General features: G+C 35.1%; 2 protein-coding genes across 3 annotated transcripts; both read left to right on the top strand.

The window, feature by feature from the left end:
- The first annotated feature begins 5,063 nt into the window (after positions 1-5,063).
- LOC136064117 (putative F-box protein At3g25750) lies at positions 5,064-6,342 on the top strand. Its single transcript, XM_065765437.1, has 3 exons — positions 5,064-5,209; positions 5,613-5,788; positions 5,897-6,342. The coding sequence occupies exons 1-3, from the start codon at positions 5,064-5,066 to the stop codon at positions 6,340-6,342; spliced, it is 768 nt and encodes a 255-aa protein (XP_065621509.1).
- A 682-nt stretch (positions 6,343-7,024) lies between these two features.
- On the top strand, positions 7,025-13,160 carry LOC136064122 (non-specific phospholipase C6-like). 2 transcript variants are annotated; one of them, XR_010625777.1, is made up of 4 exons: positions 7,025-7,211; positions 7,695-7,868; positions 8,581-8,719; positions 10,351-13,160. XR_010625777.1 is itself a non-coding variant. In XM_065765449.1 (3 exons), the coding sequence occupies exons 1-3, from the start codon at positions 7,167-7,169 to the stop codon at positions 10,647-10,649; spliced, it is 483 nt and encodes a 160-aa protein (XP_065621521.1). In that variant the 5' UTR covers positions 7,025-7,166; the 3' UTR covers positions 10,650-13,160. The 2 variants fall into 2 exon arrangements, 1 of the variants encoding a protein (XP_065621521.1); XM_065765449.1 differs by lacking the exon at positions 7,695-7,868.
- Positions 13,161-14,594: the final 1,434 nt, after the last annotated feature.

The raw sequence follows: 14,594 nt of genomic DNA, 5'->3' as shown, positions 1-14,594 counted from the left end.
GGGTGCCCACAAAGATCATATAGTATATAATATTCAATAGACACAAAATTTGACTTGTTTTAAGAGCATAAAGAGCATGCAATTCAATTGTTAGATTTTCGAAATATACAGTAATATTTATTTTATTGAGTGAGTTTGTAGATTTAAGCTACAATCAATTTTGTAACTAAGCTTGATCCAAAAATTATTATGTACTTTTGGTAGCTTATATAATCTAATATATATCTATATCTATATCTATGTATATATTTATAGTCAAAGTTGAGAGCAAATCTAATTTAAATTCTAAATTGGATAGAAAATTTTGCACCATATGTCCTATTTAAAATTTTGTACATACATTAACACCTAACACGAAAGTTAAGAAAACTACAACAATCATGCTCATTCACCTAAGCAAGATCATTTAACCTGCACACTACAAAATCCCATTCATTGTTCGTATAAACGTAAAGCATACAACCTTTAAGAAACATTTGGTATCATTAATAAAAATTTAAAGAAAAAAAAAAAAAAAAAAAAAAAAAAAAAAAAAAAAAAAAACCTTCCTACACCTTCACCCCTTAAAACTCACAAAATTTCGCTCTCGCATGGATCTTCACATTTTGCTTTCGTCTATCTCTCAAATGCATAATCTTTGCTTAACAAAACAAAGCACATACTCTCAAGGAAAGGTGAGTAAGAGTTTTCCTTTCTTTTTGTGAAAATTTTTTTCTTGAATTTTATATTTATATATTAGTTTTTCTATGATTACCGTTGCATTTATTGCTGGTCATATTGATAGCATTTGAGCTTTGTACATGCGCATAGAAAACTTGCGTTAGTAATCAGTTTGATTATTACCATCCGTAAATTTGTCCGGCAAATTGATATCTGGTGTGTTATCTATTGTTGTTGCAGCTATGATTGGTGTTTTTGTTTGATATTTTAACTTATGAGCTAATGTGTGCTATGTCTGCTACATTGTTTTATGAATTAAAGAAAAGAAATTTGATTTCATGCTTTTTTACAATGTATAGAGATCTGTGTTTTCCACTAACCAAGCAAAAGGGTCTGCTTTTTTTTTCTCAATATATTTAATTATGTTTTTAATTTAGATTGTATATGTTTAAAAGAAACAGACGTTCTTGAAAGAGAAGCCAAACCTTCAGTTATACATACTCCACTAAAAAGAAAAGTATAAATAGCAGTAAGGTAGGGAACAAAGTAATCGTTTAACAGTTTGAAAGAATATATCTTCCTTAAGTAGTAAAAAAAGTATAGGTAAAAGGGAATTGTAGTGTAGACTTCTAAAGTTCTAATTCTACCGGTAGCTTTCCCTTGTAAAATCATAACCATTGATCACCTCACCCAATTAGATATTGAAGACCTATAAATTACGAATTAGGTATCTTAATTTGCTGAGTGCACCTTCAATTGACATAAACAGATTAAGAATGTCAAAAACCCCAAATTTTGCATGAGTCCTAACTTTAATAATTCTTTGATTATCCCCAAATTTATAATGTCTTTACCTAGTTGATGTTTTATTTTTTATTTTTTTATTATAAAAAAACCTAATTAGATGTCCTAATTATACATTATTCCATCCAATTTGGTTAAACCCTAACCGAATTGAAAAAACCTAATTTTCACAACTCCAATTACTTAAAAAAAAAAACCCTTCTTTTATTGAATCAATTTACTCTAGTCAATTTCTAACCAAATTAGGAGTTTAAATCTTTAGTTGGTACCCTTAATTACATTTGTGAGCAATAAATTTTAATAATTGATAGTCAAAATACAAAATCCCCGATTTAGGTATAAAACCTAATCCTAATATGCAAGATCTTAATAATATGTCAAGGAGCCATTTTTATTTATTTATTTTTGGGTAGTTCAAATGTTCAATTTGGGTCCTTAATTTCTTGATTTATTTGCTAATTGAGGGAAATTATAAATAGAATATAGAAATCCCAAAATATGCCTCAAACCTATCCTAAAATTTAGGGTTTGTATAATTCCATCCAAAGCAAAAGGAAAAAATAGGCTTGATTATCTACAGGTGAGCATTTGATTACATGAAATATGTAAAGGATCCAAACTATGTTTTTTAAATTAAGAAAAAAAAAAAACCTTTTTAATTTCTATTAAGGTTTGTCACAATTATACGAGTGATGGCAAACTAATCCAGGTAGGTTGTTGTTGAATTTTTTTTTTTTTTTTACAAGATAGAATTCTACTCTAACCTAATCTAAGGCTGTGTTTGTTTCGTGTAAAACGTTTTCCGAAAAATACATATTTCCCAGAAATGCTATTTTCCGAAAAAGGAAAATATTTTTAAGTGTTTGGTTGAATTATGAAAATTGTTGTGGAAAATATTTTCATGTGTTTGGTTCTATTAGGAAAATGCTATTTTCCGGCAGCAAATTCCGGCAACAACACAACAACAACAACAACAGCAAATTCCGGCAACAACAACAACAACAACAATCAGTTCATCAAAAAAAAAAACAACAACAACAATCAAATTAAAAAAAAAAAAAAAAAAAAATAAAAAAAAAACTGAGAGATCGAGGAAGAGAGAGCTCGAGGTGCGATGGCGCGATCGAGGGTCTGGGTCTGGGTCGAGCGGCGTTGGAGCGATGGCGCGATCGAGGAGGCGATGGGTCTGGGTCGACGACGAGGTGCGATGGCACGATCGAGGTGCGATGGCGATGGTGCGATGGCGCGATCGACGCAGTGCGAGATCGGTGTGATGGCGAGGTGCTGCGATCGGCGCGAGACCGGTGCGATGGCGCGGTTCGTGGGTTCGTCGGTTCGTGGCGCCGACGAAGTCGAAGGCTCGTTCTCTCTCTCTCGCTCTCTCTCTCTCTCGCTCGGTTTGGTTCGTTAAGGCTCTGGCTCTCTCTTTTCCGAAAATCATTTGAAGGTAAAATAAGGGCGTAAAATGATTTCCGGGTCAAAGGAGTAAATCCGGTCAAACTGCTGCTGATTTTCTGGAAAATAAAATTTTCCTTTCCTGCCAAACACTGGGGTCAGATGGTAAATGATTTCCGGAAATCATTTACCACCAAAACAAACGGACCCTAAGTGTATATGTGTGTGAAACTCCCTCCTGGATACTTAAACCCTGGCCCTTGCCCCCCACACCCCACAAAAATTTATACTTATTCACACTCCACAAACATTTATACTTGTGGAGTGACCATCGCACCAAGAGTGTGCGATGGTGGTTATTGTTGACTTTAATTTATAGTAAATTATTACTAATTTTAATTTGAATATAACATTTATTTAAGATTTAGCTAGCAGTAGTCAAACGTTTAAAATTTGTTGTGAAAATATTGTAGTAGCATTTCTCAATTTTAATTTCTTATTCTTCATGTAATTTTTCCCTTATCTCTTTATTTTTTTAATTTTATTTTTTATCCAATACGTTTCTTCTTCTTTTTTTTCTCCTCAATTTTAATTTCTTATTTTTTATTTTATTTTTCCCTTATCTCTTTATTCTTTATTTTATTTTTCATCCAATATGTTTCTTCTTTTCTTAATTTTCCCCCTCTTTTTTTCTCCTCCTCACACGTATTCTTACTCCTCTCCAATCCCTATCCTCTTCTTTTTCTTTTTCTTTTTCTTTTTTTCTTTTTTTTTTTACCACTTCGTTAGCTCTCTCTCTCTCTCTCTCTTTCACTCTTACTCTCAGACACAGAGACTCAAGGCCATTTAGTACGTGATTTTGAGCAACAATTTTCAATTTTTAAATAATATTACACGTATTTTTACACATTTTTTCACCTACACGTATTTCCAAAAAATATAAACAACGTTACTTGATGTGGAAAAATAATCACAGCAGGTGTCATGGGCTTAACCCGTCAGCCAAAATTTTGGCTGACGGACCCATCTCGGGTAACGGACAAGAGTCACATTGACGGGACCAAGATAGACGGGCTGAAGGCACCGGCTCTAACCGACGGTTATTCAAAACTCCTTGGTCACTTGTATAGTAAGAAGGTGACGCCAGCTTGGATGAAGAGGAGAGAGAAGGCTGACGGTTTTAAGGCCGACGGCTATGTTGAAGATAAGACTTGGCCACCACTATGGGAAATTGCTTGTATTCCACGCCCAGTATCAGAGTCCTATAAGGAAAGGATTCCGCGATCTACGCGCATAAGGATTCCTATAAAGAAAAGACTTCTGCTCCAAGGAAGAGAAGTCCACCCTCTACTACTATAAAAACCCCAATACCCTCATAAGCCGAGGTACGCATAATTAACCCCTCTCTAGCACTCTAGAGTTGAAAGAAGTTCTAACTTGACCTTCGGAGGGTATTTGGCCGGCACCACACCGGTGCTCTCTGTGAGGTCTTTTCCTTTTTGTTGTACAGGTGTTGTTTTGAGTGTACAAGCGTCGTGCAACTCACTAGTGAGATTTTCGGCATCATCATTACTAAAACAACATTACCAAACACCCTGTTTTTGGAGCACTGTGGGACCCGCCATGTGTGAGAGACCGGGCATATATGCCGGGTACAAGATATAATTTTTGTTGTTTTTGAGGGTTTGAAATAAACCCTAGTGCCGCGCTTTCTCTCTCTCAACAGTCCTCGCTCTCTTCATCAATCAGCAAAAGGGTCTGCCCTCCAAACCAAAACAAAGTCCTAGGTAAGTTTCTGTGTTTTTCCATCAGCAAATTGCTTTTCTTTATTCTGTTTTGTTGATTTTGGTTGGTGGTACTTTACCTATACAATATTCTTCAAATTATTATTATTTTTTTCTCTTTGGATCATATCAATGTTTATGTGTTTTCTTGTTCTTACGAACATGATTTATGTAATAGTAGTGCAAGTTGGTTTTTTTTTTTTTTTTTTTTTTTGTTCTCTGCCTGAGAAGTTGCTCTGTTTTTATGAGTGTGTGCAGACTCTTATGAAATTACTAAATACAAGCATGATTTATTATTTAGCATATTACATGTTGCCGTTTGCCACTAATAATAATATTCTTTATAATCAATTTTTTTTTTGTGATGGCGCACTGAAATTTTAAATTGACTTGTTTTTTCAGTCTCACACCATAAGTATCATGTCTGAGTGGGCTGGTCTTCTGGATCTTATTCTCTCTGAAATAACGCGTTGCATATCTGTCTATGATGATTTTGTCATCTTTGGTGCCGTCTGCAAGTCATGGCGACGTGTCTATTCAATGAAAAAGCCTTCATCATCTCCTAGGTGCCCTTGGCTTCTACTTGGAGAAGAAAAGAAACAAAAAAATCATACACGTGTATTTTTCAATGTATTTGACAATAAAGTTTACAACTTCAAGTTGCCCGAACTTGTTGGAAGAATATGCATTGGAACATCTTTTGGATAGTTTCTCAGTGTAGGCATTGATTTCCAGATGAATCTCTTTCATCCACTGTCTAAACACCAGTTAAGTCTTCCCCCTCATCCATGGACCATATGTTTGGGACCGTTATTGCAATTTTGAACTCATCCCTTTAGATTACCGTGATACCTTTCTTTATAAGTGTGTTTTATCAAGGAACCCGTGGAACTCTGTGACTCATGAATATGATCGTGATTGCATAATCATGGTTATCTATACTAATTTTAAAACATTGGCCTTCACTAGACCGGGATATAAAGCTTGGATTGATATAAAATGTGATTCTCGATGTTTTTATGATATTGCACTCTACAAGGGAAAATTTTGTGCAGTAAACAATCATGGTAATGTTTTTGTTTGTCACATTGATGGTGATATTGTGTTCACTGTATGTATTACATTCTGCAAGGAACCTGAGGATTGTATCCAAAAGTATCTTGTTGAATCATCAGGAGATCTTTTGTTGGTTTCACGCATATGAGGTGGTCCTGTTTATGATACCGATGAATTCATTAATGATGACTTTGAAGATGAAATTGAGGATGTGAACGTTCATGAAGATGAATTCGAACAAGAACAAGAACAAGAACAGGATCAAGATCAAGAACAATTACGAGAACTAGGACAAGAACACATCTATGAAATTCCATATGTGACAACTGGGTTCAAAGTTTTAAAATTAGAATGTTCTACTGAAGTGAAAAGCAAAAATGAATATGATTGGGTGAATGTTGACAGCTTGGGTGATCAAGCATTGTTTGTGGGTGACAATTCATCAATGTCTTTGTCTGCATCAAGCTTCAATGGATGCAAAGCTAATTGTATCTATTTTACAGATGACAATGACTACTATCTTAATAGCTTAAATGGTGGAGGGTACGATATGGGTGTATTTAGCATGGAAGATGAAACAATTAAGCAGCATTATGAAGGCAAATCCCTCTCTTCCTTTGCTCCTCCAGTCTGGTACATTTAACTTACATATGACCTATGCACTGCATTTATTGATTTAAATAATTGAAGCTAGTGAATGTGTGTAAAAGACCTGCCTTTGTTTATCGGTCTTTGATTAATTGGTTTATTGAATAATAATACAGTTTTTTTCTTTTTAATATTTAATTTCTATAATTTATAAGTTTTAATTTTTAATTTTTTTTTTCCTGATATAATGCCATACTTATGTTTTTCACTTATATGATGAACAATGGAACCTATCGTCCTTATTTTTGTCTATTGATGAAGAAGGCATTAGTCCTTAACTTATTCACTTACTCTAGGACATAGAGTGTGCATATTTTGAATCTCAAATGCATGAGAAAAGCTTTTGATGTTATATAGAGACAACAAAATAAGTGTATGGTGAAAATAAAAGACCAAACTACAATATTGATCCCTTAAGTTTACTCTGTATGCACAATTAGTCCCTTAAGTTTGAAGTAAGCACAATTGGTCACTCAAGTTTTAAAATTGAGTTATATTAGTCATTTTACTAACTGTCATTAATAATTTTACTTACGTGACTAATAGGACAATGACTTGGCATTTTTTTAATGGCGTGACATGTTTTTAATTAAAAAATTACAAAATAAATTTACACAAACAATATTTACAACCTGGTACCAAATTAAGAAAATATTTTCTACTGATTGTACAAAACACTGACCCGCTGCTGATGGAGATCCAAGCCCTAGCCGCTGCTAGCTACAACCTAAGCTCTAGTTGCCGCAGATGACAGCCCAAACCCTAACCGCCGCCGGCTCCTTATTTCTTCAAGTTTGATAGGCTTGGTGTTCGGTGTTCATGTGCCAACAATTATGGTCTCTCCTTGGATCAAGAAAGGGACTGGTAAGCTCAAATTTTCATGCTTTAACCTTTGTTTAGTTTGTCAGTCTAGTTAAAAGACTTTTTGTGTTGAACTGTTGATGTTAGAAATGCTTTGAGATACATAGAATTGTGTTTGGTATTGAATTGCTTTTGAAATATATTATATAATAGAACGCTAGTTTTTATGGTTGGTAAGGTTCGAATTCTATTCTGTTATTGCTGAGATTAAGTTGGATTAGGTGGTGCTTAATTTTCCAAATGCTTGTCTTCTGTACACATTTGAGTATTTGAGTTGGAGCCAAATTTATTTTACAAGTTGGAAATTGATTGTTTATTACCAACAGAAAGGGGAAGTTAATAATGATTTGGTTGTTATAGTGCTTTGGTTACCACCTAATGCCTTGGTCCATATTTCGCCTGAGTGTTTGAAGCTTCAAACTTGAGTTTACATGTTCTGTAGTCTCACTTTCACTTTTATTGTACTGATCTGCGTCTGTTTCACAGTGATAAGTGGCCCAAAAGGGCCTGCTCCAAACTCTGAGTTTGAGCACTCTTCAATCCCTGCCATCATTAAGATGTTCAACCTCTCCTCTAACTTCTTGGCTCACAGGGATGCATGGGCTGGGACATTTGAGCAGGTTGTTGGGGAATTAACTTCTTCTAGAACTGATTAACCAGGTATCCATCCTAGTATTTCAGGCCCATTATAACATTTTGAGATTAATTTCTATCCACTAAAAAACTTAACTACGGTTCCTTAGTTGCTTTAGGTGTTATAGCTTAGGTTCCCAGGCTACATTCAACCATGTAGCTGTATTGGGCGATAAGCTACATGGCTAAATTTAAGATAACAATGTTTGAACGGCATTACTCAATGCAAACATAAAATCAATCATCAATCAATATATATATATAAAAGCAGAGACCTTATCATGTAAGGGTCTAAAGTTTTGCCAAGTGACACACTCTTTGAAAATGAGAAGTAAATTCTCACCATCTTCTCAAAAAATAAAATAAAATAATAAAAATTCTTCGTTTTTCAAATGACTCTTTGTTTTACTAAACTTCAAGTAATAGATAGTTAATGACTCTTTCTTTTCCGAATTAACCACTATCCAAAGGTTTTAATTAACCATCGTTTCTTCAACTTTTTTTTTTTTTTAAATTTTCATGTGTTTAGTTTTCCAATTCCCAAAACATACACACCATCTGTTTTTTTTTTTTTTTTTTTTTTTTTTTTTTTTTAAGGAGCACACCACGCCTACTCCTCTTGTCTGTTACAATATGCATTTTGCTTTTGCTTTTGCTATGCTTATGTTCTATTTACTAAGATTATAATTATGTGTTGTATAGTTTGCTGAAATAACATGTTGTCTTATTGTGTTCCTAGGAAATATTATTTTCATCTCATGAAATTTGTGCTGGATCCAAAGGCAAAAGAATCTTCCATGGAAGCACATGTTCATTCACATGGGTTGGTAATCAACAATATTCCCCATCTTGCACATACCTGCCCAGGGTCCCTTATGGTAATTTTCTTCTCTTTCTCCCTCCGAGTACCAAGATGTTCTTTTATTACATTACATGTACTTGATTCGTATGGCCTTTTGGGGAAGCATAATATTAAATTATGCATTTTACTAATTATTTTGTGTCTAACATTATGGTGCCACATCTTCCAATTTTGTTTTTTTGGCAGATAGTTAATTTATTTTTTGAATTCCTCAATGTCTTTCACAATCTGCAAGGAAAGAAACATCATTGCAACTTCAATGATATCAACGTAATTATTGTTTTCCTTTCTTTTCTTTTTTCCCTTTTTTTGAATTTGTGTAGTTGTTAAGTTGATGTTTCAGTATTGTTATATACAACTTAAATATATATCTTAATTGATTTGATACATCCAAAAGGGAGACATTCGCAAAGGTAACATGTAAAAATGTTGTTATTTGCTTGATTTTCATTTGAGTTTTATGAAGTTTTAGCCACCACAAGAATTAACATTTGAAGACTCCGTCCAAAAAAAAAAAATCTCTTTGACAATTGCAAAAAGATAATTGTCTAACAGAAAACCACACAATTTGAAAGATCATTTCTTTAACCTAACAAAAATACATGCACTTTAATCTTTTTATATAGTTACTAATAATTTTAATGTGTAATTTTTTGGTGGTAGAGATTAATAACCATGACGTGTAGCTTGGTGGTATTAGGACTTAGGAGACCTCTTGAGCTAAGAAAGTTGTTTTTATCCCTTTATCGAAGAGTTTTAATACAACCTTCATGCATTTGTATATATTTTTGTGTATGCACACACGTTTATGTGTGTGAGTAGTTGTTATTACGTGATACTATTACTACTTTTTTATTAATCTTAATTCAAATATGGCAACATACTCCAACGGATTAAAAATATATTAATTAGAGTAATCATTACTATGCTCAGATTGTAACTTTCTGTACTTGATTTATGTACAATTGTACAATTTCTATATATTTTCTAACAAAAATTTGCAATTGATTATAATTGTACAAAATTAGCTATTGCAATATTTCCAAGGCCATATAAGCTACAATTTTGTTCTTATAAAGATTTGAAGGATAAAATGAGGTATGTTATACTAAATGATAAGTTAACTATCTTACTACGCATCAGCTTGCTTGCATCTTCAAATAGGTATTTTGTTGTTCTTTTTCTCACCAATTGGTTTAGTTCTATTCTTCCTCATAATTTGTTTTTGTGCCCAACATTATCTTTTCGGTATCTAATGATGTATTATTATCTAATGGGATGGTTTCATAATAATTCTATGTTTTTATATTGAGCATTATACTTTGATGTCATACATATCTTTTTCTTTTCTTTTCTTTTCTTTTTTTTCTTTTTCTTGATAATTCAATAGTTGGGGGAGGGGGTTTTAAATCTTGTACATCACCATTAGAAACACTAGGAGATTCTTATCAATCTAGAAAGCTCTTAGTGATGTCTATGCATATCATAATGTACCCGCACATCATGCAGGAACATCGGCTAGTTGAATTTAATTGAGGGACCTAATTAATGCAACTAGGGAACTGTACTTGTGTTCTTTTTTTATTTTAAATGTTTCAAGCTATTTCTAGAAGAAATCTTAGCTGGTTTATTATGCATTTATCACAGAGACCCTACCAGATGTGACACCATTGAGAACCACAGAAGCAAAGGAAGACAGTGGGCTATCAGAGTTTCAGGGAGAGGTAGTTCAACTAGCAGCTGTTCTTAATGGTGACCACTTCTTGAGCAGCTTCCTAGATGAAATGAGCAAGAAGATGAATGTGAAAGAAGTTCATGAGTATGTGAGGGGTGCTGTTTTAAGGTTCATAAGAGCGAGCAAAGAAGCCATCAAGTTACGTGCAGATCAGTCTGCCATTGTAGACATGAGATCCTGCCTCACTACTAGATCCACAATTCATAATTAATCAATTGGAGTCCTCCTCATCAAACTTTTGGATGCAATTATTTGAATGTTTAATATAAGAAAAATGACGAACCTTTGTAGAAATCTCAGATTGCTTACTACCACCCAATTAAACCTCCAACCTACAGCACAAGTCTCTCGTTGCCCATTGAGCTGAATCATGCATGAGGTCATGCATGACAAAGAGTGATTTATTACTACTTGAAATCTCCAGTAATAATCCAAGGTAAGGAATGATGGGGAATGTAAGTGGCAGCCCACTTTGAAGACCTTGCTTAATGCTCAAGCCTTAATTTGGGATGTTTCGAATGATGAGGTGCTCTCGTGGGACCTTGCTTAGTTTTATTTTATTGTTTAGTTGCTGTTGGATCAGTTTTAATTAAGTTATATTAGAATAAGGGCAATTTAGTAATTTTCAGAAGTCTGGAATGGGATGTCCTGGGTTGTACCAAAGGCCCATGAGTCTTATTTTATGTTTACATATTATTGAGTCTTTTATTTAATTATTATTAGTATTACTATACATTCTAGGAATAGGTTATTTATGGTCCAAGTCCTACTAGGAAAAGGATAACTATAGCCTCTATATAAAGGCTCTTTTGTAGTCATGTTATTTCAGAATATTGTGATTGATTAATAAAATTCAGCAGCTTATTTTAAGCTTTGTTTGTGTGATGCAAGCTTCTCTGAAGTGTGATGCCAAGGAACCCTAGGTATGATGCTTAGGAAGACCTTACTCTCTAGCCTCACAGAGTCATCTCTTGGCATGTGCTAGTTTCTCCTTAGCTTTTTCTAAGTCTACTTTGTCCTCTTTGGGGACTCTTATTTGCTCTTCATTTCTCAACTATACTCCCCTCAACTTTCTGCCTTTAAACCAGCATCTATTACTATCCAACAATCAGATCAAAAATCTCAACGATATCGCTAGGTCACTTTTGTATTCCTCTCTTGCACCCTCTCATAATTACTTTCCTTCATTTCCTTTGTTACCCATATCCTTATACCCAAAAGTTCTGACAACCAATGCACACCAGGTATTTGTGTTTTTGACTTTGAATGTTTTCTTCAAACCACCAATAGTTCCCAACAAAAACAACACTCTCCATCATCCCTATACTCATTTCCCCTATAATTCCCAATAAATTCAACCCTGCCATGAGGATCATTGCCTGGAACTATCGAGGTGCTAGTAGAGCCCCGAAAGCAGAGTCATTTAGAAGTTGGGTTAGAAAGAAAATCTTACATTATATTCCTCTCTGAAACCTAAGCTCACCAAGAATAAAAAAAAAAAAAAAAAATAAAAAAAAAATCTTCGTTTGGTGAAGCTTTAGTGTTGATGTGATAGGTAAAGATGGGGATTTCTCTTTTATGGAAGAGAGAGTTGAATTAAAGGTTTTTTTCAACATGAATGTGATTGCCTATCTAATCTACTCAGATCCACCAACTGAGGTATGGATGCTTATTTTGGTTTATGCCCCCCCCCCCCCCCCCAAAAAAAAAAAATCTCGAAGAGAGAGAGCTTCTGGAATTTGATTACTAGCATCATAACCTCCTTTGCGGGGCCGTGGCTATTAATGGGAGATTGCAACAGTATAAGTGCTAGTGATGACAAGTTTGGAGGTTCTAGCCACAACAGACCTCATAAGCTTTTCATGATTTTGTTGCAAATGCAGAGGCAATAAAGTTTAGGCCCAAGCTTCACTTGGTCTAATAAAAGAGGAGGCTCATCTATAATTATGGAACAACTTGACCAAGGCTGCTGCAATCAAGAGTGGCAAGAATTATTTCCAAAGGCAGGAATTGTGCACTTGATAGCCCCATCTTCAGATCACAAACCCATTAGGATGGACACAACTATGGAGTTTAACAACCAATATAGGCCTTACAGATTTGAGGCAATGTGGTTGAGACAGCTTGGAAGAAACAATTTGAAGGCTCACATAGCTTCAAATTAATGAGGAAGATTTATCACACAAGCTCAGAACTTAAAAGATGGAACAAACACAGTTTTGGCCATGTGAAAACGAGAATAATTGCGATTGAGAAAGAGATTGAGAAGCAACAGCATAGCAGCCCATCCCAAGAGAATTTGGAGAATGAAGCCAATTTGTTATTAGAACTTGAAGAATGGCAAGCCAAGGAGGACATTAAATGGAAACAGAAATCTAGGGAACTCTGGTTAAAAGAAGGGGACCACAACTCAAAATTCTTTCATGCCTCTACTATAATCAGAAGAAGGAAGAACAACATTGCAGAAATCAAGCTTGAGAATGGGAATTACATTTATGAGAAAGAAGACATAGAGAAGTATTTTGAAAAACACTTCCAAGAATTATACAATTCCTCAAATCCTAACTTCCCTAGAGACCTAGAGAACCTCATTTCCCTTGCATAGAGCCAGAAGAGAATGAGGACCTGATTCGTATACCTTTACCTAGGAGATTAAGAAGACTGTTTTTGCCATGAACCCTCTCAAGAGCCCAGGACCAGATGGTATGCCTTGGCTTTTCTTCAAAAATTCTGGTCTATGTTGGAGAGCAAGTTATCAAAGCAGTGAGTAGTTTCTTTAGAGATAAAAAAAAATGCTTGAGAGCCAAATCACACATATATAACTCTGATTCCCAAAACTCAAGGTGCCTGTAATTTCTCAATTCAGACCCATAAGCCTTTGCAACTTTTGCTATAAGGTTAGCACAAGGGTGGCTAGGCTCAAACCAATTCTAAGCAAGTTGATTGATCCAGCCCAAGTCGCCTTTGTCCCTAACAGAAATATTGCTGAGAACATTCTCTTAGCTCAGTAAGTAGTGCACACCTTTTCTCAAACAAGAAAAAACAAGGATATTTGGGGCTGAAAATTGATTTTCAAAAGGCCTACGCTAGAATGGAGTGGTCTTTCCTTGCACAACTACTTAATAATTTTGGGTTTTGCTAGCAATTTATCAAGATAGTCTACCAATGTATCTCCACAGTCAGGTATACTATTCTCATTAAAGGAGGCGTGGCCCAACAGTGACTCCTGCAAGGGGGCTTAGACAGGGCGACCCGGCTATCCCCTATCTATTCATACTGGGTAGTGAAGTGTTAGCCAGACTACCCAACAAAGCTGCTGGCAATGGGGCAATCAATGGAGTTAAACTTGGTTGTACAAGCCTAGCAATCACAAAGCTTATGTATGCAGATGATGTGATTCTAATTTGCAAAGCTAAACAAGTGGAAGTGAGCGCCATGGCAGAGTGTCTCTCAAATATTGTACCTAGTCTGGTCAAAATATCAATCTAGAGAAATCGGGATTATTTGCCTCTCATGGAGTTCATTCCCAATTCCTGACACAAATCCGGAACCAAGAATATCTTGGAGTCCCCCTATTCCATCCAGAAGCAAAAAGAAAGATTTTGCCCATCTAAAGGAAAGCATTGAGTCAAAAATTAGTGGGGTGAAAAAGCAAGAGTTTGTCCTGGATGGGATGTGCAAACTTATAAATGCAGTGACATTAGCAACCCCAACCTATACAATGGCAAATTTTCAGATTCCAAAGGATTTTTGTGAGGAGTTGGATGCATCTATACGTAAGTTTCTGGTGGAATCCAAAAAATAAGCTCAAGCCATTATTTCACCCCAATGGCTTAGGGATCGCCTATGTCAACCAAAGAATCAAGGAGGTCTAGGCTTCAGGCACCTCCATGATTTTAACCAAGCTATGCTGTCAAAAGCAGTACAGCGTTTCTTGGTGGACAAAGATAGCCTTTGTGTTCAAGCTATTAAAGCCAAATATAGATGGGTAGGAATTGGCTTTGGAAGACCCTCCAAAAAGAGCCTCTGGGGCTTGAAAAGTATCAACAATGCCAAGTCAATTATTTTGAATGGACCTGCAAATTAGTAAGCAATGGGAAAGCATATGTACCTGGGAAGAACCCATGAGAGTCCCTAATCTACCAAACTTCAAACC

Source organism: Quercus suber, unplaced genomic scaffold (genome assembly GCF_002906115.3).
Source record: "Quercus suber isolate HL8 unplaced genomic scaffold, Cork oak 2.0 scaffold_628, whole genome shotgun sequence".
NCBI lineage: Eukaryota > Viridiplantae > Streptophyta > Magnoliopsida > Fagales > Fagaceae > Quercus > Quercus suber.
The sequence above is the reverse complement of the archived record's forward strand: the minus strand, read 5'-3'. Positions and strand labels throughout refer to the sequence as shown.

Excerpts from the sequence above, each read along its gene's own strand:
- LOC136064117 (XM_065765437.1), top strand. The coding sequence starts at position 5,064 with ATGTCTGAGTGGGCTGGTCTTCTGGATCTTATTCTCTCTGAAATAACG. Across the intron at positions 5,210-5,612 it reads AAGCCTTCATCATCTCCTAG|ACCGGGATATAAAGCTTGGA; the intron begins GTGCCCTTGGCT and ends GGCCTTCACTAG. Across the intron at positions 5,789-5,896 it reads CTGCAAGGAACCTGAGGATT|ATGAAATTGAGGATGTGAAC; the intron begins GTATCCAAAAGT and ends ATGACTTTGAAG.
- LOC136064122 (XM_065765449.1), top strand. The coding sequence starts at position 7,167 with ATGTGCCAACAATTATGGTCTCTCCTTGGATCAAGAAAGGGACTG. Across the intron at positions 7,212-8,580 it reads TTGGATCAAGAAAGGGACTG|GAAATATTATTTTCATCTCA; the intron begins GTAAGCTCAAAT and ends TTGTGTTCCTAG. Across the intron at positions 8,720-10,350 it reads CCTGCCCAGGGTCCCTTATG|AGACCCTACCAGATGTGACA; the intron begins GTAATTTTCTTC and ends CATTTATCACAG.